Source organism: Neofelis nebulosa, chromosome 8, assembly GCF_028018385.1.
Source record: "Neofelis nebulosa isolate mNeoNeb1 chromosome 8, mNeoNeb1.pri, whole genome shotgun sequence".
Taxonomy (NCBI): domain Eukaryota; kingdom Metazoa; phylum Chordata; class Mammalia; order Carnivora; family Felidae; genus Neofelis; species Neofelis nebulosa.
In genome coordinates, this window is record NC_080789.1 from 52,208,936 (window position 1) to 52,236,359 (window position 27,424).

Sequence of the window (27,424 nt, forward strand, 5' to 3'; positions counted from 1 at the left end):
GGTGTGGAGTGAGTCCTTCCCAAATACAGCAAATAAAACTCTGAACGGGGAAACATATTTTCTCAATGGGACACTTTGAAGAGTCACCAGTAAGTCCCTGGGGAAGAATACTGTGCTTACAAACAGGTAAACAAAGACAAGAAGGACAATCTGTAGAAAAAAACAGTAATACCACAAACAGAACCCAGGACTCCTGAACTCACAGCCCAATAGGCCTCACAAATTTAGCTCCTCCTCTAAAAGGAGGATTATTATTATCATTACATCTTTCCAAGAACAACAAAAATCAAAAATCCATCAATATGGCTGTGTATATATTGTTTAGGTCTTTTTGTAGGAGTACTGGCACATTGAGAACCTGGTGTGGGAACCAAACATGAGAAGCCTCCTTAATGTTCTATCAAGACTCATCACCCAACACCTGAAAACCACAAGGGTTAAAGGTGGAGTATCTCATACTTTCTGTGGCTGATCTTGGGACAATTAGGGCAGAAAAAGCTCAGAGAAGGCCACCAACAAGGGCTGAAAGAGGTTTGTCCCAAAAGAGTCACAATGTATAGAGAAAACAAGGAAATGACTTTTGTGCCTTCTTTTCCATTCGTTTTTAATTATATCACATACTGATTCTGGAAACTGTGTGATCTGACAAAGCAGAAAACTGCTGGATATGAGAAAGACTGAGCAGGAAGGAGGGGGTCCAAGCCCCGGATCAGGAAAAGGAGCAAGCCTGCCCTCTGGTGGACATCCTGAGTAGTGGCAGCAAGACCTGAAAAATGAGACTTTTTTTTTTTTTTTTTTTTTTTTTTTAAAGTAGGCTTCAAGGGGGTAGGGGGCAGGGCTTGAATTCACAACCCTAAGACCAAGACCTGAGCCAAGAACAAGAGTCCAACGCACTTACCGGACTGAGCCACCCAGGCGCCCCAAGAATGAGACCCTTTCTGTCTGCACCTTTAGCTGGAGGATTGAGACACACAAAAAGCCAAGGCACCTATCTACAAGTTTCATGCATATCAGAAACTTTATGGGAGAGATCACAGGCCAAATGGGAAACTCTGATGTTGCCTTAGTGGAACTGTGTTGAGAAGGAAATGCTGAGTGAAACCAAAAAAGAGCACTGTCTAAAAGGCTAGGCATGGGCTGTGATGTGCATTCATTAGAAGCTATTCTTTCCCAACAGACAGACAAACAGATAGATAGACAGACAGACAGACAACTTTTTAAGAGAGAGAGAGAGACCACGTGTCCGCACAAGCAGGGAGGGGTAGAGAGAGAGCAAGAGAATCTTAAGCAGGCTCCACCCCCCAGCTTGGTGCCTGACATGGGGCTCAGTCTGAGGGCCGTGAGATCATGACCTGAGCTTATATCAAGAGCTGGTCACTTCACTGACTGAGCCACCTGGTGCCCCTCAAAACATTACTTCTACAGAGTCCATTACTAACACCTACCTGCTCATGCCCTTACCAGAAAAAAAAAAAAAAATGATGTTACATTACTATTCAGTGATATATAATCCATTGAAAGTAAAAATCATGACAAAAACCCCAAGCAGCAGGTAGGAAAAGACTTCTGACATCTTGAGGAGGGAGATAGGGTCAGATATATATTTAGAATTGGGTAAGTAAACTTTTACAATGCTGTTGAGGAAATAAAGACAATACAGCTGAATTATCTGTATTTGCTATTGTTATGCGGCCTAATACATAAATTTTCAAACAGTTTTTTGGACCTTCTAACTAGAATGATAGAACCTAATTTTTCCCTACTCACTCCATCCTCGCATAGAAATAAGACTGTATTAACATTATCAATTAATAAGTACGTCCTGGCCAAACAGCCAAACTCTCAAATAAGCTTTCAATCTAGCTAGGAAGGCAGTTCACATAAACTAGTGCCCTGTGTTCTGTTAACAGTTACACTAGATTAATTATGAGGTCCCCTCTAGCTCCAAAATTCTAAGATGTTATAATTACACAAAATTCCTGCACATTTACTAATGACAAAGTTCCAATCTCAACCATCCCGATACTGCTCCTTCCTGATCAGTCCCTTTCCCATATGTCAGAGTGATGAATCCAAATCTGCACTGTTGTTCACAAGCTCCGTGCCTACTCTGCCTGTCCCCCTCACTTCCATCATCAAGTCACCTGCCTCACACATGCACGGTGACTTTGACCGAACCTCTTAATTTATCCCACCAACACACCCACCCAGCTATCCATCCAACAGACCTTCTATGAGCTCATCTCAATGCCAAGCATTGTAACAGATGCTGAGGACAAAAAGGTGAAAAGGTGAATGATATAGCCTCTCCCTCATGAGATCTATGTCAAATGGCCAGGGGAAGGAAGTAAATAGATGTATAAAGAAACAAACTACCACTATATATATGTATATACATACGTGTGTGTGTGTGTGTGTGTGTGTGTGTATATATGGTAAAATGTTATTGGTGCTATAATAGAACTAAGGATAAGGAATGATGGAATTAAGAGGAGGAAAAGGTTAATCAATAATAACCAATGGGGACACAGAAAAGGCTCCATGCAAGGAAGTCGGGACAAGCCTAGTTCTCAATCCATCTCACTGCATCACCAAAAGACTTTGGAAAGACTATAACACCCTTGCCTTTTAAATCAATGTGGCTTCTGTCTCCAGCATTCTACTGAAACAGAAACTCCTCTGCATCACTTTTTTGTTTTTAATTTTTATTTGAGAGAGAGAGAGAGAGAGAGGACACGAGTGAGGGAAGAGAAGAGAAAGAGGAAGAGAGAGAATCCCTGTGGGGAATAAGCTTAGGAATTGCCTGAGCTTGCACCCATGGGTTAACAAGGCATATAGGAGGAGTGCCTGGGTGGCTCAGTTGGTTAAACGTCCGACTTCAGCTCAGGTCACAAGTTTGAGCCCCACCATCAGGCTCTGTGCTGACAGCTCGGAGCCTGGAGCCTGCTTCGGATTCTGTGTCTCCCTCTCTCTGCCCCTCCCCCAATCACATTCTGTCTCTCTCTCAAAAAATAAATAATAAAAGAAAAAAAAGGCATATAGGAATGAAGGCATATAGGAAGCCTCAGGATGAAAGCATCCAAGATTAGGTATTCAGGGTGGAAGCACCCCCCCCCCTTTAGTACAATAACAGAAAGCTGCTTTCACAGGAGGGAAGGACCAGTATAGGTAAAAAGGGCTATCGACCACACCAGGGCAAAGTTGCCCAGAGCAGAGCTTATTAGCAAAAGAAAGGTGCCTTGCTGACCCTGAGGTAGCATGCTAGGTCTGTCTTATCCCCTAGGCTAGCTAAAGATAGACAAGGCACCTCATGCCTGCTGTAAACAACCATCTGCTCAGTGCCAGGAATTTGTTTTGTATTGACCCAAACTCCTAACACCACATGTCTTCAAAACCCTCTTTTCCTCACACCCATGAGTTAATGTTCACGGTTTCATGGTCTCTTTGTGTACTCCATCATGCTTGTAAGCCTTCTGATCCTAATAAAAACAGAGCAAGGACCCTTACTCGGGGCTCTTGTCTCCTCCCGGACATTAGCCTCTCTCACATTTTAATCCCATGTCTGCTCTCTTGCTGGACAAGAGAGAACTCCAGACCCAGAGTCTACACAAATCCCAAGCAGGTTCCAAGCTCAGCATGGAGCCCGACATGGGGCTCAATCTCATGAACCATGACATCATGACCTGAGCCAAAATCAAGAGTAGGACGCTCAACCGATTGAGCCACCCAGGCACTCCCATCATTTTAAAAAGGCAAAAATCCCAGGACACCTGGGTGGCTCAGTCGGTTAAGTGTCTGACTTTGGCTCAGGTCATGATCTCATGGTTCATGAGCTCGAGCCCCGCATCAGGCTCTATGCTGACAGTGCAAAGCCTGCCTGGGATTCTCTCTCTCTCCCTCTGTCTGTGCCCCTCTCCCACTCCCCATCTCTCTCAAAATAAATGAATAAACTTTAAACAAAAAGGCAAAAATCTGATGTGTTTTTCATTTTCCTATTTGACTCCTCTATGGTAATTTTATGTACAGCCATGTGTACTTTACAAAAGTTCTTGAGAACTGTTCTATAGAAGCTAAAACTGCACCTCCTTGAAACAGTCTCTGTCCTCCAACAGCTTCTTCTGCACAGCTCTCCTTTGAGGACTCTGTTCTCTGGCCATTCCACACACTCCTCCCCAACAGCCCCACGAGGTGCCCCTAAGGGATCTTAGCTGCAAGCACTTATTAATGCTTCCCAAGCCTTACCCAGACCCCCAGGCCCCCAGATTCCTCCTCGTCCCACACCAGCCTCCTGGCCCTACCCAATCTCCTTCCTAAATGTCTCACTGCCTTTCCTCCATTCCCACAGCTCCTTCTCCAAGAGCCCATCAATTCAACTCATTTATTGCATCAGCCTCCTCCTGATACTCCTCATGTACACTCTCCCTCTGCAGCCTGTCCTCCTCACTGGTGCCAAAATGACCCTTGAAACACAAAACTCCAATCACATCACTCTAGTGCTCAGCAGTGATGCTATAGGACACAATGTAAACTCCCGCCTCAAGCTCTGCCCCGTCCCTCCAGCCTCCGGTTTTATATAATTTGTAACACTAGATTACTGAAAGTATCACAAATATCTGATGCTCTCACAGCCTCTGCACCATTATCTCTGCCTGAAATGTCTCCCAACGCCTCCCACCCTCACCAACATGACATGTGTCTATCATTCCTCTATCCCGGTTCTTTGAGATGTCTCAAGGAGGATTTGGGGGACTCTCATCTTTGCTCCTATCTCCCTTTGAGCAGACAGGCAGGTGCCTACTTTCAGATATAATGTGTGTCCCCACAATATGTATACATATCCTCTTCCCAACTGTGACACATGAGAGACGAGCCATCTCCTTGCATGCTACTGGAGAAGAGTAAGCTACGCTTTCCCAAAAAGCTAAAGATGTAAAAACACCTAATCATGATTATTCAGTATCTCCTCCTCCAATAACGCCACCCCATCAATTTTTTTTAAATGTGAGGAGCCTCAGCAACCTTCACAGTTGCCTTAAAAAGGCACGTATCCAAACGCTGATGGAAAAGGCAGCCTCCAACCCTTCCTACTGCAGGAATAAAGGCAGTAAGAGTAAATGATGCAGCCAACACTATTCTAACCACGTCACATACTTTAACTCACATAATTCTCATAATGAGAAGTAGGTATTATCATCATCCTCTGTTTACTGATGAGAAAACTGAAGCACGGGGGTGTTAATTAACTTGCATGAGATTGCACATCCAGGGAGTGGCAGAACTGGGATTCAAGTTCAGACAACACAAAAGTCCTCCCGCCCTGGGTCTGTGGTTTCACTTTCTGCGGTTTCGCTCACCCACAGTCAACCACAGTTCAGAAGCAAATGATGCCCCTGATGTATCATATCCTGACCTCATCTCATCATGTAGGCATTGTATCATCTCACATTATCACAAGAAGGGTGAGTACAGTACAGTGAGATAATTTGAGAGAGAGAGAAAGAGAGAGACCACATTCACACAACCTTCATTAGAGTATATGGTTATAATTGTTCTATTTTGTTATTACTTGTTAATCTCTCACTGTGCCTAATTTATAAATTAAACTTCATCATAGTTGTGTGTATGCATAGGAAAAAACATAGTATATACAGGATTCAGCACTATTCACGGTTGTAGGCATCCACTGGGGGTCTTGGAACCTACCCCTCATAGATAAGGGAGGACTACTGTACAGAGAACATAAATTTAATACTGTTTTTAAGAAAGCTTAAGAGAGAATGAGAACTCCCCCTGCTGGCTGTATATTTTTCTCTTGTCATAACTGATAGCAAGGACACCAACCAGGAAGTCCTCAGTCACCAACCAGCTGAGTATTAGCAAAGCTCTCAACTCCTCTACCCTTCACTTTGCTCAACCATTAGGTTGGGAGTAAGTAGAAATCAGATTTAAATTCTCTTCTGGTTCTAAATTATGATGACTTTGAGATTCAGATTTTTCTTTTTAATTTTTTTAATGTTTATTTATTCTTGAGAGACAGAGAGACAGAGCATGAGTGGGAGAGGGCAGAGAGAGAGGCAGACACGAAAACCAAAGCAGGCTCCAGGCTCCGAGCTGTCAGCACAGAACCCGACGCAGGGCTCAAACTCATGAACCGCAAGATCATGACCTGAGCTGAACTCGGCACTTAACCGACTGAGCCACCCAGGCGCCTCCAGATTTTTTTTTTTTTCTAAAAGCCACAACAAACATCTTCTGCTTTTTTCAAAGCCCCAACAATCTCTAGGAAGTCGGAGGTTCAAAAGCTGTTACTGTTTCAAATATTCTACAAACTTGCAGTATGCGTAGGAATGAGCAAATTAGGACAAAACAGAAAAAATAACCCTAAGCTGTAAGACACTAAAGAGTTTTTTTTTAAAAATGAGAGGAAACTATGGCTAAAAATACTGTAAGCAATTACAATCCTGTTGCTTTCATCTAGTCATATTCTCACTAAGTTACTTCAGGGCAGATCAAACTGCTAATTATATATCAAAATATACCTAAATCTGTTATCCGTATTAACAAAATTGTGCCAAAACTCACGGTTCTGCCACCAAGTTCCAAATTTAAGGCAAATCTACCTTAAGATTTTTTTTAAGAGTTTATTTTTAAGTAATCTCTATGCCAATCTGGGGCTTGAATTTACAACCCTGAGATCAAGAGTTCCACACTCTGCCGTCTGAGCCATCCAGGAGCTCCCAAATCTACCTTAATTTAAATGCTAACTTCTTTATATGTCAAATATATCTCAGTAAAACCTGAAAAAAATGCTAATTTCTTTTTACCTTCTGAACTTATGAAAAAGGAATATGCACATCTGAGTGAAGAAGACAGACAGAAAAAAATTGCATGTAAATCTGGTCCCCACCAAAACCACACTAAAATTACAGTACAGGGATCTTTACCGTAACCCTATAAGGACCAGGAAACAAAGCAGCAGAGACAACAACAAAATGTTGAAGCTCAAAAAGCATATGGACAAGTAGAAACTGACTTAGAGCCTACAAAGCCAGATCTCAGATTGACAAGGCAAAGCTTCATTACATCACATATTCCACAAAACTCAGAGATGGACAGCCAGCTCTTGAGGAGGCTTACTAAGGAGAACCTGGAGGAAGCTGTTGAGAAATGGCTGCATCCCTACATCCTCCCCTCTACTTCATGAGGTTGGGCAATTACTCCTCTGTCATCCTTCCAAAAGTTTGAAGGTTTCCTTTCTGAAAAGGGTTAAAACAAAGAGTTGCTGGACAGCCAGCTGACGGTGAGTACCTGACCTAACACAAAGGGACTCAGCGACCACCTGCATGCTGACTGCTGAAGGCAGAGATCCCAGTGCTTACGCCCACAGACCTTCACGATCCAAGCAGGAGGTCAGCAAGCTCTTCCCTGAGGAAGCTGAGCAGCCCCAAAGGAAAGACCTGAAGGTACTTACCTGGGGACCCATCCAGGTGACTCTTGAGCAAAGCTCAAAATCAAGAAGCCTTACTGGACAGTTCAGAGTTCAAGTCACTATTTTAGACCCCCACACTTAATTACAAGCAGACAGCCAAGGACTACTAGATATCTGAGAAAAGACTCTAAATATAATAAGTTTTGAAAGTTTCTTTCCTCCTTGTATAATCTCTTTCCTCCAAATTGTTTTCTGTTTGTCCATTTTAGTCTCTATCATTAATATCCTTGAAGCAATAAGAAAATATATAAATTTATAAAACAAGAGTAGGATACTATATATAAAACAATCAAATAACAATCCCCCAAAAAAGAGGTCTCAATAGCAGGATGGGAAAATAAAGTTGAGATAGTCTGCAAGAAAGTAAAACAAACAAACAAACAAAAAAAAAGACACCAAAAGAAGAGAGATGGAAAATAAGAAAACAAAGAATATTCAAGAACTAATCCAGAAGTTCCAACAGCCAAAAAATAGAATTCCAGAAAGAGGAAAAAGAAAAGGAGGAAGGAAAAGCATCAAAGGAATAATTTACATAAATTTTCCAGAACTGAAGGATGTAAGCTGCGTGACTCAGAGTCTATCAAGGCCAGGCACAATGGGTGAAAACAGACCCACACCAAGCAAAATAAGAAGGAATGTGATAATTTCAGAACACCAAGAACAAAGAGAAGATTCCACAAGCTTTCAGAGGTGGGGGGAGGGGGGAGTCCAGTACAAAGGATAAGGAATCAGAAAGGCTCCAGACTTCTGAAGAGCAAGAATGGAAGAAGTCAACAGAGGAAGCATGAAATTGTCAAAGGAAGGGTCTAATAAAGACATCTTCATTCCTGCACAATTTCCAAACTTCTACCTCACAGGCACCCTTGCTCGAGGGGATACAGGCAATGATATAAAAAGAATAATCAGGAAAGAAGAAAACGTGGGATATGGGAAACAAAAGATCCAACACAGGAGAGAGGCATAGAGAGGGAAGGGAAACCCCAAGGTAAGAGCTCTGCACCAGTTTGAGCACAATCAGTCCAGATTGTAGCAGTGTGGCTCAAGTGACAGTTGTATTGATGGCAGTCAATGCAAGATGCTTCCTGCTACTGGACCATCTTTCTAACTCAAGGACAGAATGCCTGGGAGAGCAGGTCCACATTCTCATCTGGACTTGTTTATCTCACAATGTGCTGAGGAAGTGGTCACCCTCTCCTCCCCTCCATGCCCACAAAAGTGTTGTGTTTTGACCTACTTCTGGAAGCAAGAGCAAGTCATGGAAAGCTTTGAATCAAACATAAAAAGCAGGCCATTCCCCCAACTTAGCTGATCATGCAGCAAATAGCCTAAACCTCAGCTCTGACAGATGCCACAAGCCTCATTTATCACCTTGCTCCCTGACTCCCCCAGAAGGGGGTCCTGTGCATTCTCAGGGGTACCCACCACCAGACTATGATCCAGAGCCTGGTTTATCTCTTGGGAGCCTTTATCTAACAGAGGCAAACATTAATTACCCTTTCTGTGTACAACTAGGCTTAGGCTTGCTACTCAGTTTCTCAAAACTATACATTATTTAGGAATTTACACAGCAGGGAGAAAAACTACAGAGAAAAGTAAGAGAATGTGAGGAAGAGAGGAAATTTCAATCAGGGAAGAGCACTGAGGGTTTTCTAATGTTCTAGTAACTGTTACTCAATTCTGGTAAGTAGATATCCACATACATAGAACTTTATTTTTTTAATATATTTCTAATATACATATTTGTTAAAATACTGTTCTTTATGATGATACATTCTATAATAAAACATATTTTAAGTGGTAAGTGAATTCCTCTTTAAATCAGTAGAACTGTTTTAGTATCTTGAAACACCAAAGGAACCCAAAAAATAGTCTTTAAAATTTTCTGTCCATAAATGTGACAAGGTATGGGAAATGGGCAAATCCTATAAATTTACCAAAGCTGATATAAGAAGAAATAGAAAATACAAATAATCCTATAATTATTTTTTAAATTGAATCCATAATTTAAAACCTTCCTACAAAGAAAGCTTCAGGCCCAAATATTTTACCAGTGAATTCTATCAAAAATGAAAGAAATCATTCCAGTCTTACACTATTTCTTCCAAATAATGGAAAAAGTGAGCACACTCTATAGCTTCTTTTATGAGTCTCCCAAAACCTGACAAGAGCATTATAAGAAAGGAAAATCATAAGCTTGTCACTCATGAACATAGCCATAAAAATCATCAATAAAATATTATGAAAAACAAAGTCAGAAATATATGTATATATAAATACATACATCTCGTGACCTAATTAGGATACTTCCAGGAATGCAAAGTTGTTTTAACTTTCAACATACTATCTCAATACAGCAATAAAGTTGTATGATAAAGTTCAACATCTTAGCAAATTAGATAAGAGAATTTCCTTAATTTGATAAAGGACTTCTATAGAAAATGTTCAGCAAGCAAAAAATTAAAAAAAAAAAAAAAAAAGGGGGGGGCGCCTGGGTGGCGCAGTCGGTTAAGCGTCCGACTTCAGCCAGGTCACGATCTCGCGGTCCGTGAGTTCGAGCCCCGCATCAGGCTCTGGGCTGATGGCTCGGAGCCTGGAGCCTGTTTCCAATTCTGTGTCTCCCTCTCTCTCTGCCCCTCCCCCGTTCATGCTCTGTCTCTCTCTGTCCCAAAAATAAATAAAAAACGTTGAAAAAAAAATTTAAAAAAAAAATGTTCAGCAAGCATTGTACTTAATAGGGAAATGATGGGGGAAAAAACTTTCCGTCTGAGATTGCACCTGAAAAAAATTTCACCCCATTATCACTACTTTTATTCAATATTATCATGGAGGTCTTAACCGTAATCACAGGTGATAAAGATTATGTTCATTAAAAAAATACAAAATGGGGTACCTGGGTGGCTCATTCGGTTAAGCATCTGACTTTGGCTCAGGTCATGATCTCAAGGTTCGTGGGTTCAAGCTCCATGTCAGGCTCCGTGCTGACAGCTCAGAGCCTGAAGCCTGCTTCAGATTCTGTATCTCCCTCTCTCTCTGCCTCTCCTCCACTCACACTCTACCTATCGCTCTCAAAAATAAATAAACATTAAAAAAAATTTTTTAACACAAAATAATTTATCAGAATGCCTCGTTGGCTCAGTCAGTGGAGCTTGCAACACTTTATCTTGGGGTTATAAGTTCAAGCCCCACACTGGGTATAGAGATTACTTAAAAAAAATAAAATCTTAAAAAAATTAAAATAAATAAAAATTAAAAAGAATGTACAGATAATTAGAATCAACAAAAAAAGTAAGATTGCTAGATATAAGGTAAATATGCAGAAAACAACCATATTTCTATGTACTAGAAACAAACAGAAAATGAATTTTCTAAAAGATACCAATTTAAAATAGCATCAAGAAACCTTAATTACCTATGAATAAATCTAATAAAAGACTGGTAACACCAGGAGTAATTGTTGGCTACTCCAAATCTGCCCTAACCTGTTTTTGTTTTTAATTTTTTAACGTTTATTTATTTTTGAGACAGAGAGAGACAGAGCATGAATGGGGGGAGGGTCAGAGAGAGAGGAAGACACAGAATCAGAAGCAGGCTCCAGGTTCTGAGCTGTCAGCACAGAGCTCGACGTGGGGCTCGAACTCACGGACCTCGAGATCACAACCTGAGCGTAAGTCAGACGCTTAACCAACTGAGCCACCCAGGTGCCCCCCTAACCTGTTTTTTTTTATTTCCCATAGTACTTATCACTTTATCACCTTCTTACATACATAAATATTTATTGATTCTTAGTGAGCAGGTGACCCAGCTAGGTCAAGGAACGTGAATTATGGAACTTTCTGGAACTGTGGAAAGAACTTTGTGCTTTCAGGTAAGGTTGATTAATTGGAGCTGCCATAGTGGCCCTTTTGGTGTTATTTGGTGCAGAGGAAAGCACTGCTAAGGGATGAAATCATATTCTTAATATCATTTCATATTCTTAATATTGGGGGGGGGGTGCGGGTTTTTTTTGTTGATGGCTTGTTGTTTTTTTTGTTTTTTTGTTTTTGAGAGAGAGAAAGAGACAGAGTGTGAGCTGGGAAGGGCAGAGAGAGAAGGAGACACAGAATCTGAAGCAGGCTTCAGGCTCTGAGCTGTCTGAACTGTGAGATCGTGACCTGAGCCGAAGTTGGACACTTAACCAACTGAGCCAACCAGGTGCCCCTTAAAGATACTATATATAGGCAGCTGTATCTGATTTAGTTACATCTGAAGCCACAGCCTTGGAATTTTAATTATGTGAGCCAATCAATTTCCCTTTTCACTTAAATCAGCTTAAGTTGTGTTTCTGTACTTATGACTGAAAGGAGGTTTTTCACTATTACAATGTTGTAACAAAACAAAATGATGGACTGAAAAACAGTGCATTAATCGTTCAAAATTATATTTATGGATAATTTATGCCAGCTTATGATGTTACATGAAAAAGGTAAATCCATAATAATGGAAAGTTTGACAATTTTGGATACAAAAATGTTATGTTGTACGCTGACTTTGGAAAAACTTTGCATAAAAAAACACTTGAATAAATATTCAAAACTATGAAAAAATGTCTTTCGAAAGCGATTTTTCCTCTTTTCATACTTTTGTATTTTCCGAAGTTTCCATGAGGAGTGGGTTATATTTTTAACACATATTTTATTACATTTATTACTTTTATTGTACAATAACACATTCTACAGTAAAACCTTGGATTGCGAGTAACTTATTCTGCAAGTGTTCTGCAAGACGAGCAAACATTTCTAATTTTTACTTGATAAATGTGCCATGTCTTGCAATATGAGTAGTACATGGCACCTAATGTCACATGATCACAGCCGAGCCAATGGTTCTCCCTTTCTTTCTCTCTCTCTCTCTCTTTCTGTCTCTGCAGGATTGTGGGTGATTGTCAATGCAACAGCACGTTTCCACAAAAACCTCAAAAGGAGGCAAAAGCAAGCGTCATTGGATAGGTTCCTTGTTAAAGCTGCGCAAAAAGAAAAAGATTCCATTGAGCCAATAGACAGCAGGGATTCCGTTAGTGATAGTGAAAGTCGTCCTGCAGAATAACCCTCCTCTCTCTTGTCTCCCTCACATCAGCCACAAAGGTTTTCAAAGGTCAGTGCAGGTTAATTTATTTTTCTTTGTATTTTGTATTTTATTCATTGTTTTGTATTATATTACAGTATTGTAATCATTTTTATGTGAATATTTTTGGGTTCTAGAATGAATCATCTGAGTTTCCCTTATTTCTTGTGGGGAAATTCACTTTGATATACAAGTGCTTTGGATTACAAGCATGTTTACAGAATGAATTATGCTCACAAACCAAGGTTTGACTGTATTTATTTTATTGAGATATAATCCACACACCATAAAATTCACCCTTTTAAACTCTACAATTTAGTGATGCTTAGTATATTCACAAAATTGTGTAACCATCACCACCATCTAATTGCAGAACATTTTTGTCACCCTAATAAGAAACCTATACCATGAGCAGCCATTCTTCATTCTCCCTACCCTGGCCCCTGGCAACCACGAATTGACTTTCCATTATTATGTATTTACCTCTTCTGGACGTTTCAAATAGAAGCGTACAATATGTGGACTTTTGTGTCTTGCTTCTTTCTCTTAGCATAATGTTTTCAAGGGTCGTCCATGTGTAACATGAATCAGTGCTTCATTCCTGTTTATGGCTGAATACTATTCCATCGTATGGATATACCACTTTTGTTAATCCATTCACCCACTGATAGACATTTGAGTTGTTTCCACTTTGGGGCTATTATGAATAGTGCTTCTACCAACATGAACGTCCTCATTTTTGTGGGGACATACGTCTTCAATTCTCTTGGGTAAATACCTAGGAGGGGAATGGCGGGTTGAGTGCACTTACTTTCATAATCTGTTCTAAAAACACAGAGAATTGTTTCTTAGCAGAAAATGTTGAATGTCGGTGCCACCAACCTGAAGCCACACAAATTCCTTCTCCTGCCACAGAGAAGGCTACTTTAGAGAAGATAACCATAGAAAAAAAAAAGAATAAGGACCACTACCATTCACTATTTGGCAAGTGTGTCTGCCAGGTATTTATGATAGACAGCAAGATTTAGTCACAGTATTAAAGATGCCAGACACATTGATCAAATGAGGCAGTAAGCTGTTTAAAATTCCTGTACTTGGGGCGCCTGGGTGGCTCAGTCGGTTAAGCGGCCAACTTCGGCTCAGGTCATGATCTCACAGTCCGTGAGTTCAAGCCCCGCGTCGGGCTCTGTGCTGACAGCTCAGAGCCTGGAGCCTGTTTCGGGTTCCGTGTCTCCCTCTCTCTGACCCTCCCCCGTTCATGCTCTGTCTCTCTCTGTCTCAAAAATAAATAAACGTTAAAAAAATTAAAAAAAAATAATTAAAAAAATAAAAATTAAAAAAAATTCCTGTACTTATTGACAAGGCTAAAATAAAGACAATACTTTCATGAACGTCCACATTTTTTCCACCTTCCCTCTTTACCACAGTTTTCCAATGACAGGTAGATTTTATTACTTGCTTATACTACCATTTCACAAACTCAGCCAGCATAACTTAAAAATTTACTACACCAATCCAAAAAATTATAAAATTAGGAAATGCTGATAGTTAAGATAGCCTCCTTTCTGCCTTCAGGAAAAATAATCAAGTCACATAATAAGCAAACCACTTAACCTTAACGTCAGAAAAACAACAACAAAAAGACAACAGATGAACTCGTGGCCAAATATTCATCTAATTATCCCATTGTCTTAAAGCCTTGAGGGTGATTTTCCTGCACACCTGCATGCACGTAATGAATAGTGACACCACTACCATTCTTATTATTAATTTTACTATTAATATTAAATTGGCTATACCAAGGATGCCTGGGTGGCTCAGTCGATTAAGCGTCAGACTTCAGTTCAGGTCATTATCTCACAGCTCATAAGTTCAAGCCCTGCATCTGACTCTGTGATGACAGTTCAGAGCCTGGAGCCTACTTCGGATTCTGTGTCTCCCTCTCTCTCTGTCCCTTATCTGCTTATGCTCTGTCTCTCAAAAATAAATAGACATTAAAAGAAAATTTTAATAAAATAAAAAAAAATAAATTGGTTATACCATGGTTATCCTTAGACAAATGGTTAAATATGGGGGAACATATGCTCTTCTACAAGGCAAATATTGATCCTGCTCTTAATCCCATCCTGTTCGAAAATAAAGCAACCTCAGTCACCTGGGTGACTCAGCCAGTTAAGCGTCCAACTTTGGCTCAGGTCATGATCTCATGGCTCATGGGTTGGAATCCCATGTTGGGCTCTGTCCTGACAGCTCGGAGCCTGGAGCCTGCTTTGGATTCTGTGTCTCCCTCTCTCTCTCTGCCCATCCCCCACTCGCACTCTGCCTCTCTCCCTCTCTCTCTCTCTTTCTCTCGTTCTCAAAAATAAACGTTAAAAAAAAAATTTTTTTTTAACGTTTATTCATTTTTGAGAGACAGAGAGAGACAGAGTATGAGTGGGGAAGGGGCAGAGAAAGAGGGAGACACAGAATCTGAAGCAGGCTCCAGGCTCTGAGCTGTCAGCACAGAGTCCAATGCGGGGCTCGAACTCACGAACTTCAAGATCATGACCTGAGCCAAAGTTGGACACTCAACCGACTGAGCCACCAGGCGCCCCCCAAATTTTTTTTAAATAAAGCAACCTTGGGGCTCCTGGGTGGCTCAGTCAGTTAAGCACCCTACTTCAGCTCAGGTCGTGATCTCATCACTCGTGAGTTCGAGCCCCGCTTCGGGCTCTGTGCTGACAGCTCAGAGCCTGGAGCCTGCTTCGATTCTGTGCCTCTGTCTCTCTCTGTCCCTCTCCTGCTCACACTGTCTCTTTCTCTCAAAAATAAACGTTAAAAAAATTTTAATAAAAAATAAAAAATAAAATAAAGCAACCTCTTTGACATCGGCCATAGTCACCTCTCACTAAATATGTCTCCAGAGGCAAGGGAAACAAAAGCAAAAAATGAATTATGGGACTTCATCAAGATAAAAAGCTTCTGTACAGCAAGAAACAATCAACAAAACTAAAAGGCAACCTTCAAAATGGGAGAAGATATTTGCAAATGACATATCAGATAAAGGGCTAGTATCCAAAACCTACAAAGGACTTATCAAACTCAACCCCCAAATAACAAACAATCTGGTTAAGAAATGGGTAGAACACATGAATAGATGCTTCTCCAAAGAAGACATCCAGATGGCTAACAGACACATGAAAAGATGCTCAACATCACTCATCATCAGAGAAATACAAATCACAACCACAATGAGATAGCACCTCATACCTGTCAGAATGGCTAAAATGAACAATGCAGGAAACAACAGAAGTCGGCAAGGATGTGGAGAAAGAGGAACCCTCTTACACTGCTCATGGGAATGCAGACTCGTGCACTCTGTAAAACAGTATGGAAGTTCCTCAAAAGGTTAAAAATAGAGCTACCCTATGATCTGGCATTTACATTACTAGATGTTTCCCCAAAGAATATAAAAATACTGATTTGAAGGGACACACAGTCCCTGATATTTATAGTAATATTATCAACAATAGCCTAACTATGAAAAGAGCCCAAATGTCCATCAACTGATAAATAAAGATGTGGTGTGTACATATATATATATATATATATATATATATATATACACACACACACATACATATATATACATATATATATGTGATAGAATATTACACATATATATACATATATACACATATATATGTATATATACACATATATATACACGATAGAATATTACTCAGCCATCAAAAAGAATGAAATCTTGCCATTTGCAATGATGTGGATGTAATTAGAGTCTATTATGCTAAGCAAAATAAATCAGAGAAAGACAAATACCATATGATTTCACTCATATGTGGAATTTAAGAAGCAAAACATAGAGGGGAAAAAAAAAAGAGGAAGGCAAGCCATAACACAGACTCTTAACTATAGAGAACAAACTGAGGGCTGCTGAAAGGGAGGTGGGCAGGGGGATGGGCTAACTGGGTGATAGGTACTAAAGTGGATACTTGTTATGATGAGCACTGGATGTTATATGCAAGTGATGAATTGCTAAATTCTATTCTTGAAACTAATATTACACTATATGTTAACTAACTGGAATTTAAATAAAAACTTGAAACAAACTAAATAAATAAGTAATAAAGGGATTCTACTGTAAGGTTTGGTGTAAGAAACCATAAAATCCAAGCAGTTACAGCATATGTGTTTGAAATAAACACAACCTAGTCATTTTGGTTCATAATCCACACTTACTTATAAAATCATATCCTCTTTGGTGTATCAATAGGAAATGACCCGTTTTTAAAAAAGGTTAAAAAGTTTTATATTACATTATAACATGTTATGAAAGGGAGAACATCACTTATGGAAAGAATTATAAGGACTGAATCCATATATAGTGGAGAAAATGAGGGTTATCTGGACTTCTGTATATTAAATACAAAAAAGTCAACATACATGTTGTATTTGAACGCATCACTGCCAATCACTGCTAAAATGAAAGCTCAGTTATTCATTACAAAACAGTGAGATCTAAATTCTTTAGAACTCTTAAGCATCTGGGTGGCTCAGTCGGCACCCCTGATCCACTGTCATTTCTTAATTCAACAAAAAACATTCTGTCCCATTTAGTAGAGTCTTATTACCAAGGTGATAATGTAACTCCCAAGGTTAAGAGGCATTAATCCCATACTCTATGAAATATGAAACAGTGGCTGGATTTAAAGAGACAAACCCTAAAATACATAGGAAGGCTGCATTCAAATTCACAATTGAATTAGGTTCTCGTGAACACGTTTTTCTAAAAAGACACAAATGCCTGTCCCTTTATCAGTCAAGTAAATTCAAACTCTAAATGATTATCAGTCCCTGGTAATTATCAACCCGTGATCCTATGCCAGCCAGACATTCCCCTCTGTCTCCTAACACTGGTTCCATCGCCCCCTTATACTTTTTCCCACATCCAAACCCCATGCATTTACCACTTCATGCTTTTAACGTCTGGTACAACAGTAATAATGGTAGATGAAAACACAGTTGAAAAGAGAAAAATCAAGGTATTTCAAAATAAAGGGAAAATAACAGAATTTCTACTAGACACTTGTGAATCAATCAGAATCCATGGAAAAATATCAAATATAACACATGCCAACTTTTTGTACATAGATACACATATAAAATATACACACATGTGTATGTATATCTATATCCGTATCGTCCTTCTCTAGCTGTTTCAGACAAGTGCCTAGCTCTGGAGAAAACCCTATTCAAAATCAGTCAATTCAATTACATCCTGCTCCTTGTATGGACCATTATATCATTATGATAATTACGTAACATTCTGTTCAATTTACATTAGGTTGAAACCTTCTTTAGGAGACAGCAAGAATAACAACTTGGGGATAACAAACAGTGACATAATAAAACAGGAGGAGGAAAACATGGTATTTACTTTTTATCATAAACCTAAGAATGAAGTTTAAGCCATTAATTTTATTATCTGAAACTAGTCAAACCCTGAAAATTGTCTTATGAAAACAAACACATCTTAATTTGGAATTAAAAAAAAAAAAAACTCTAAAAGGTATCACCTCATATACAAAATGTGGTGGGACAAAGAAACAAAATAAAGCAACTTTCACATGCACCCAAAAACCTGTCACAGGCATTTGATCAAAACATCACTGGTGCCTAAATTTGCCATACCTGAATATACTGTTCTGCCGTGCTGCATGTTAATAAAGAATACAAAACAAAAATAGGGAAATGTTAGCAGAATAAAACATAAAACTATTGCATGGAGAATTAAAAGATTAATTCACAAGGTTTTACACCCCGTAGCTAACAAGGATCAATGATTTAACATTTTTAACTCAGTTAACAAACCACACAGCTCTTAGCTGTGAATGGATGACCTATGAGACAGATTTAACTTATTAAAATATTTCGTCTTTTTTAAATTTCAAAGCAAGTGTAAGTTCCTGTTATAAAAGGGTCCTTTTTTAAAGCCGATGTTTGATTCACTTTTTAGAGTGACACAGAGAAGAAGAGAACAAAGGCCTTTGAGGCTGTGTCTATTTGATGCAGTTCTAAAAATATTTTAGTCATTATTTAGCATCAGGTAAAAATAACCATGGTCAAAATGAAGTACGACTTCAAATCTAGAATAATAAAATGAAGTTTGTAACATCAGACACGTAGTATACATTTTTACAAAACAAAAAACAAAAACAAAACAAAAAATCCCAGGAAACTGAGTTGTTCATAGCTCTCAGTTTCGATGATAGAAGCTTCCATTTAAAACTTTGCCATATATTCAAAAACACAACAACTATTGGCTCAGCTCCACTAACATTCCAGACACATGTGGCCAAAGGGATAACCCCACTCCAGCACTTACTCCGCTTCTGGGACACAGCCTGCAGGCACGCAGTCACGATATCGCAGTTTCTCTGTACTTTATGCAGAAGCCTATCTTTTCGCTTCAGCTGCCGAAGTAGCTTTGCAGATTGTACGCCAATTCTATGCTTTAGCTCTTGAAGGATTGTCTTCAGTTCATTAGTGTCTATCAAAGAAAAAGAAAAATAAGAAAATAAATACCCTGAGAAGAATACAAATTCCCATGTAACACTCACCAATCATAGGACGAATATCTAGAACATCCATTTAAACCAAGTAATTCTGGCTTCTCACCCAGGATTACATGCACGTGTTCAGCTGAGATATTCTGATCAAATAAATCACTCAAACATTTCCTGCCCTGGCCATGAGATAATTACTGTAAGATAAGTTTTATCTTTGAGGCTACTTGCAACATGTAAGCAAAGACTCTTGTCACATTTAGCTCAGGTTGCAGATTTACCTTTCATTGCCTGAAAATTGGCATGTATATTTTGTATCATTAAAGTGCTCAGACGGTAAGCTTACAAGAAAAGAATCCTTTTGAATCTGTTACATCAATGGTAAATCTAACAGCTGATAACAATTTTTTTAAATAAATGATTATTCATTTTTGAGAGAGAATGTGTGAGTGGGGGGAGGGGAGGGGCAGAGAGAGAGAAGGGGACAGAGGATCTGAAGTGGGCTCCAAGCCGACAGCAGCGACAATTCGAGTTTCAAACTCATGAACCTTGAGATGATGACCTGAGCTGAAGCTGGACACTCAACCAACTGAGTCACCCAGGCGCCCTTGATAACAAATGTTTTCGTTTGGTTTTGTTTTAAAGTTTATTCATTTGTTTTGGGAGAGAGAGAGAGAGAGAGAGAGAGAGAGAGAGAGAGAGAGAGACAGCATGAGCTGGGGAGGGGCAGAGAGAGGGAGGGAGACAGAAAATCCCAAGCAGGTCCGCACTGCCAGCATGGAGCCTGAGGTGGGACTCAAACTCACAAAACTGAGATCACGCCTGGGGCTGAAACCAGAAGTGGGAGGCTTAACCAACTGAGCCACTCAGACGTCCCCTGATAACAAACGTTTTTAAAAGCACTCACCTTTGTAAATGATCCGTTAAAAGCAAATAACCACATTTTCTAACGTAGATGAATATAGCAATATTGGTTTGGTTTTAAATATACAGTCTTCCAATAGCTTGATTATTAGGTACAATATTTCACTTTAGAAACTCAGTAGTTTTTCAAATATGATAGAAGATACATTTCCTTTACACAGATAAATTAAGGATAATTCTACATTCATAAAATTAATATTCCCAACAGCTGTTTTTCCACAAATGAAAAAAGACTTGGGAATCGGAATTATCAGCAATCTTTATATGAATAATCATTACAATTTGGGAGTTTCGTCTGTCACACTTGGTATTATCATTAGTCACTGGAGTGTGATCTGCCAGTCAGGCAAGAAGCTTCCATGCAACTCGGAATTGGCTAGGCCCTCATTAGAGATCCTGTGTGGGATTTGGGTCTCTTCATTTTTTTTTTTTTTTTAATTTTTTTTTTCAACGTTTTTTATTTATTTTTGGGACAGAGAGAGACAGAGCATGAACGGGGGAGGGGCAGAGAGAGAGGGAGACACAGAATCGTAAACAGGCTCCAGGCTCCGAGCCATCAGCCCAGAGCCCGACACGGGGCTCGAACTCACGGACCGCGAGATCGTGACCTGGCTGAAGTCGGACGCTTAACCGACTGAGTCACCCAGGGGCCCCTGGAGGACTTTATTATTTTTTTTTTTAATTTTTTTTTTCAACGTTTTTTATTTATTTTTGGGACAGAGAGAGACAGAGCATGAACGGGGGAGGGGCAGAGAGAGAGGGAGACACAGAATCGGAAACAGGCTCCAGGCTCTGAGCCATCAGCCCAGAGCCTGACGCGGGGCTCGAACTCACGGACCGCGAGATCGTGACCTGGCTGAAGTCGGACGCTTAACCGACTGAGTCACCCAGGGGCCCCTGGAGGACTTTATTATTTTTTTTTTTAATTTTTTTTTTCAACGTTTTTTATTTATTTTTGGGACAGAGAGAGACAGAGCATGAACGGGGGAGGGGCAGAGAGAGAGGGAGACACAGAATCGGAAACAGGCTCCAGGCTCCGAGCCATCGGCCCAGAGCCCGACGCGGGGCTCGAACTCACGGACCGCGAGATCGTGACCTGGCTGAAGTCGGATGCTTAACCGACTGCGCCACCCAGGCGCCCCAGGTCTCTTCATTTTTAAAAGGACTTTGAGAAACTAGAGAGGATCGAAAGAGAACAAAAGAAGCATTCAAAAACTAAAACAAAAAAAACAAAAAAAAAAACCCAGAGGTCAAAGAAAAAGAACTTTGGGGGTCTGTATAACAGAAGTACAAGGTGGACCTTTAACAGCAATCATGTTTAGCCACATCATGGAAAATGTATTAGACCTTAAAAAGAACTCCCTTTGGACCAACCAACCATCTTTGTGATCTTAGGCAAGGTAGTACTCCCAGGCTCAAATTATGTTTAGCATACAAGACTATTTTGAGAAAGAAATGTGAACAGTCTTTATAAACATCAATATAAATAGCACTAAAATAAGAATAAGGGGTTACTCTGAAGAAGAGAACAAAGGCCATTTCTCTTACCTTGAGTTCAAACTTGGTGGCACATAAGGAAAAGAACACATTTAGGTTAAATGATAACATTCATGTTCTAAGGAAAATTAATATGGAAACAAGCTGGGGCGCCTGGGTGGCGCAGTCGGTTAAGCGTCCGACTTCAGCCAGGTCACGATCTCGCGGTCCGTGAGTTCGAGCCCCGCGTCAGGCTCTGGGCTGATGGCTCGGAGCCTGGAGCCTGTTTCCGATTCTGTGTCTCCCTCTCTCTCTGCCCCTCCCCCGTTCATGCTCTGTCTCTCTCTGTCCCAAAAATAAATAAAAAATGTTAAAAAAAAAAAAAAAATATGGAAACAAGCTAAAAGAGAAGACCAGGGGGCTCTTCGTCCCTAGATCCCTTCCACAGAGCAAAGAGCCTTTCTTTGAATGTTTAAAATGTTTCCTTCCAGAAACAGAAAGGGTAGGAATATCATTATCTTGCATTTACATTATAGTTGTTTTTTGTTTTACATTATAGTTTCCTTCCAACAAAGAGTCATTTTCAGGAACTCTTAAGGTATCCACAGCTCTGTGATGCTCTGAACTATGTGTATTATCCAACATGGGAAAAATCTTCAGAGTTTAGAAATGTCTTCTACAGCAATATCTGCTGATAAAGCATCCTGAAGACAGGAATAATAAGGTCTCCTTTATCTTTGCATGCCCCACAGCATCAGCCACTTTTGCTGTTAAGTAAATGAGGAAAAGACCAACTGACAAGCAGCGGACAATTTCCTCTCTAAGAAATTCCAGTGTGTATGTTGATAAAAATAGTATCTAAACTTTGTTGAGCATTTTACACACACATTAACTTACATAATTATCACCACAGTCCTCTCTGGGAGGTAGGTGTTATTATTATCCATATTTGTAAGTGAGGAAAATAAGACACAGAAAGGTTAAATAGCTTGCCCAAGGTCACACAGCGAGTAATGAACAGTGGCAGGATATCGATTCAAGCACTCTGACTCCAAAGTTCACCTCCTTTATGAAAATACCAAGACGGAAGCCAAGATTTCCTGAGAAACCATTCTGATGCTTCACAGAAATAAAGGACCCACACACGCCAAACACCTAAATAGGTGCTACAGCAAAAATCCTAATAGAGTGAAGAGGTTATCTACAAAGCATTATGATAGGAGGGACATTTTTTGATCTTGAAACAAAATCAAGTAATCTAATAAGCTGTAAAATTATTTATGCAGACAGCTGTTTCCACGTGCTTCCACCTGTTTATTCTTAATATTCTAATGATACTCATCAATAAAGGGGGTGCGTGTGGGTGCGTATAAGATTATTATAATATGGCACTTTTGTTCATCTTAACAGAGTCGATTCAAAGGAAAGAAAAGGTTAGCAGGCAACTATGCAATAAGGCTGAGACTTGGGAAAAACAGACTCTTGGCGATCTTGTGAATCAGTAGAGTGGTCACTGGTTTGAAATCCACAGACAGAGCTCTTTAAACTTTAAACTTTAGCTTGCCAAATTTCCTCTTCCACGAGGAAATTGCCAACCCCCCAAATTTGCTCAGTAATGAAAAGTGAACGGCCTTGTAAAAGACAGAAAGGCAAATCATAATTCTTCAGAGTTGATTCTGTTGGATTCGGAAAGACCTATTGCCCCCACGGAACTCCTGGCATAAACACTCCGAGAACAGCCAAAAAACTGTGTAAAATTAAATGGCACTACTCCAGGCAAAGTCCCAGGCAGGGGGAGGAAGGCAGAAGCCATTTGTAACAATCAGCTGAGAAAAAAACCTTTGCTAGGAAGCCAAAGGAGGAAGTTGAAAGCTGTTTACACAGATTCGAGAAAGCAGACAGATTTATTCCTTTTCTGTTATTTTTTTTTTTTCCCCACCTGGCACCAGCTAGACTTACAATTAGGAGACAGGAGACCATTCAATAGTATTCTCTCCTTCCTTCCTTTCCTGGCAATTTAGCACAAGGACACTAATTCAAGATATGTTATGGCGGCTTAGCATCTGTTTTCCACACCTCACTTTATTATATAAATTGAGGTCTTGATACATCTATGAAAAAGACATCTGTAATAACGGTGCCTGAAAGGCAAGCTATTATGAACAGTTAAGGCGGGGGTGGGGGGGAACCTCAGGACGTGAGCATCAGGGTCTGATAACAAAAGAAACACCAAATTAGCCTCTCCCCCCCCCCACTCCCCAAAAGCCACGTCCATTTTCAAATCGAAGGTACCAGCAGTCAAACCCTGTGCTAAAGCCAACAGCGTAGGGCCCTCCACTAATCCGCCGCCGAGTGAGCTTCCTGAAACCAGACTGGCTGGCAGAAATGGAATTCATCCGCTCTGCTTAGAAACTGCATTATCGAATTATTCTGCCTCACTAGTTAAACACTATCCTAGTGGTGTGGCCAGGGAGGGCGGATTAGGAGAAATTAAAAAAAAAAAAAAAAAAAAAAATCAGGCCCAGGAGTCGCCGGTCTTCTCTCGGCGCCCCCTAGGCAACTTGTGCTACGCGTACCAGAAACTCCCAACAGTCGAAAGAGCTGTTCAGGTGCAATTAGAAGGTGGGCTGCCTCTCCCTTCGGGGCTCCTGCAAACACGGTGCGCGCAGAGGAGCGGAGACCCGCCGCTACCACCCCCAACAACTGTACCACCCGCTACAACCCCAACAACTGAGGTTCCACTGAGCAGCTCGAGAGGGATGCGGGCGGGGGCACAGTAAGAACTGAGTTTAGCCACGAACCAGTGACACCGCGGCCACTAGCCGCAGGTCAAAGGAGCCGCCCCAACCGTAGTATCGGAGCGCCGCGCGGCTCAGCCAGGGGTGCCCAGGTGAGCGCGGGAGCGCCGGCGGACGCGGCGGGGTGCCCTGCGGCCCGTCCCCGAAGCCCCCGAAGCCCCCGAAGCCGCCGAAGCTCACCTTTCTGCCGCAGGTACTGCATCTGGTGCCGCTGGCTCGGCCGCTCCTGCAGCTCCTGCAGCACCCGGGAGTCGCCGCCGCGGCCGCCCAGGAACACGTCGGAGCCGGAGGCCTCCGTGGAGCTGTCGAGGCTGTCGCGGCGCCGTGGGCGACCCCCGGGCCCCCGGCTCCCGCCCGCCGCCTCCTCCTCCTCAGTGCAGCTGTACAGCTCGGTGAGCAGGCCGCTCACCAGGGACGCCGTGCGGCTCGTCCTGCCGCCCCGCGGCTCGCCGGGCTCCGGGTCCTCCTCGGCCTCCCAGGAGTCCCGGGAGCCTCGAGGCTGCTCCGCCGGGGGCGCCCCGCGCAGGCACACAGACCGGGGCGTACCGGCAACCGCTTCCTCCGCCGCGTCCTGCCGCCCTGTCTCGGACTCCGGGCGCCCCGTCCGGCCCCCGCCCGTGGGAAGGACCTCCATGGCCCGCGGTGCGCGAAAGCCCGGCTCCCGCCTCTCCTCCCGCCCGGCCGCGCCGGCCAGTTCCGGGAGGAGGCGCGGCCTCACGGCCGCCGGGGGTGCCCTGGGCCGGGCGCCGCGCCAGCGGGCCCCAGATCCCCGAGGCTCCTGACCTCCCCTCGGCGGGCACGCGAGCCGCCGCCCCGCAGCTCCGAACCGGGACGAGCGGGGCGGGGGGCTTGGGGGGCATACGGCCACGCCTCTGAACCACCTGGGGACACCTGCAGCAGGTGAGGCCCCACTTCCCCTGGGAACGCTATCTGATCCGCGTCTTAGGAGGATGTGGCCAGAACGCATCAGGATGAAGCCTTCAGCCGGAGGGGGAAGGGCCCTCTGGCAGCCCCCACCTTTACTTTTAAGCACGTGATTTAACTCAAAAAGGGGGCAATTCTTGCCTCCTAGTCAGCCACCTGCTAGAAATCCTGCGGGGGAGAGTTCTCGACGCCAGTCAATAGGCCGAGGCCAGGAGCTCCCTTCTTCGCGTACTCAAGGCACAGTGCCCAGCCCTTCCCACCGTCCCACCTGATCCGGGCGCCTTTCAAGGCGCTCTTAGTTTCTGACAATAACCTTTCTGAAGACTTGGCTTATGCTGGAGATTTGATAACGCTGGGAACTTTCATCCTTCAGTGAAAAAGTCAAGTGCTAGATTAAGATCAACTAATTCCCAGGCACAAAACCTAACAGAGAATGAGGGCTTTAATAAATGTCCGTGAGATGACCGCACCAATGAATTGACATGGCTGATTCTGACAGTGAAATCAAAAGCTGACGGTAATATTCTGAGAGATGTATCTTTACATTAGACCTCAGTGGAAGAACCCTGAGATGTCCCTCCACGGCATGTATTTTTGTGAATTTAGTAGTAATTCTCAACGTTTTTGACGGCTTTTTGTGTGTGCCAAATCCTTAGTTCTTGGCACGAACTATCCCATTTAATTCTCACTTTAACCCAATAAAGCAGGTAAATATTGTGGGACTTTTTTTTTTTTGAGGTATAATTGACTTAAAATTAAGTTAGTTTCAGGTGTCCAACATATGGCTTTGATATTTGAGTATATTTCAATATAAGTCTAATGAACTAACATCCCTCACCATACAGAGTTTAAAAGGTAAGTGCTATATATAGCCTCACTTTTCAGGTGAGGAGCTGAGGCACAGAGGGACTAAATAACTGCCCATTCACAAAGAATAAAGTGAACTTCCCTTAATGCTTAAAGTGTCTGGCTTTCATTATGGATGAATACATATTCCATTATGGACTCCATTATGGATTTTCATTAATGGATGAACATGTATTTGTGTAAGCCCTAGCGCTATTAAATATTTGCCATATTTCTAAAAGCAGCCACAATGCACCGAGTGAACAATGGTGGGGCTTCATGTTTGTTCAGCACACGTTTTACTTTTCATGGCACTTTCATAATAGAGTCTGACCCTACAGGTAGAAACCTGAGGCCTCTGGTCACCACCACCACCACAATGCTTGTAAACACAGAGTGAGGGCAATAGGGCCCTTTTTGAAATTTGGAGTTACTGTAAGAAAAGCAAACGTTTAACGACTTTTCTCCTTAGGTATCCAGAATTTTTAAAAAGACTAGAAACATCATGTTGTGGTTTTACAACTGTATTTACTACTATGCCCATTGAATTATAAAATGTATTAAATAGAAAAATGAAATTATTACTTTGTTGTTTAGTCTTTTGAGCTTTTTTAAAAATTTTGTTTTTAATGTTTACTTTTTTTCAATATATGGAATTGTCAAATTGGTTTCCATACAACACCCAGTGCTCATCCCAAAAGGTGCCCTCCTCAATACCCATCACCCACCCTCCCCTCCCTCCCACCCCCCATCAACCAATGTTTATTTACTTTTGAGAGAGAGACAGAGTGAGCAGAGGAGGGGCACAGAGAGAGAGAGAGAGAGAGAGAGAGAGAATCCCAAGCAGGTTTCAAGTTGTCATCACAGAGTCTGACGAAGGGCTCAATCTCACCAACAGTGAGATCATGACCCTCTGAGCTGAAATCAAGAGTCAGACGCTTAGCTGGGAGCTTCTTTCATATGCCAAAGTTTGCAACACGCAGGACTTTCAGTAAAGGGAAACAATGAAATTGGATCTCTTTTCTTATTTGACTCCCCAACCCTTTCTCTATCTCCATCCAGTAAGAAATGTGGTTACCAGTCTTCAGAACCTCATGTTAGGTATCTCTGTCAGGACTTACGGATGAAGAAACTCAAAGTGAGCTTGAAGGAGATGGGGAAAGAAACCAGTAAACACAATAGGTCATTGACAGTCAACATTTCTAAATTATTCAGAACTTCAAAATTATTTCTCATTTCCCATCAGTACCAAACCACACTAGGAGCGGAAATTGGCAAAATAAAAGCTAACAAGGAAAATA

The 27,424-nt window shown here is 41.6% G+C and overlaps 1 protein-coding gene across 2 annotated transcripts in view; it reads right to left on the reverse strand.

The window, feature by feature from the left end:
• TBC1D30 (TBC1 domain family member 30) overlaps positions 1-25,324 on the reverse strand; it is an 86,783-nt gene extending 61,459 nt beyond the window's left edge. For both annotated transcript variants that reach the window (XM_058742130.1, XM_058742129.1), the window contains exons 1-2: positions 24,534-25,324; positions 18,975-19,139 (exon numbers count right to left, since the gene is read on the reverse strand). In XM_058742130.1, coding sequence (XP_058598113.1) covers positions 18,975-19,139; positions 24,534-25,320 — 952 coding nt within the window. In that variant the 5' untranslated portion in view covers positions 25,321-25,324. The remainder of the gene's footprint in view (positions 1-18,974; positions 19,140-24,533) is intronic.
• Positions 25,325-27,424: the final 2,100 nt, after the last annotated feature.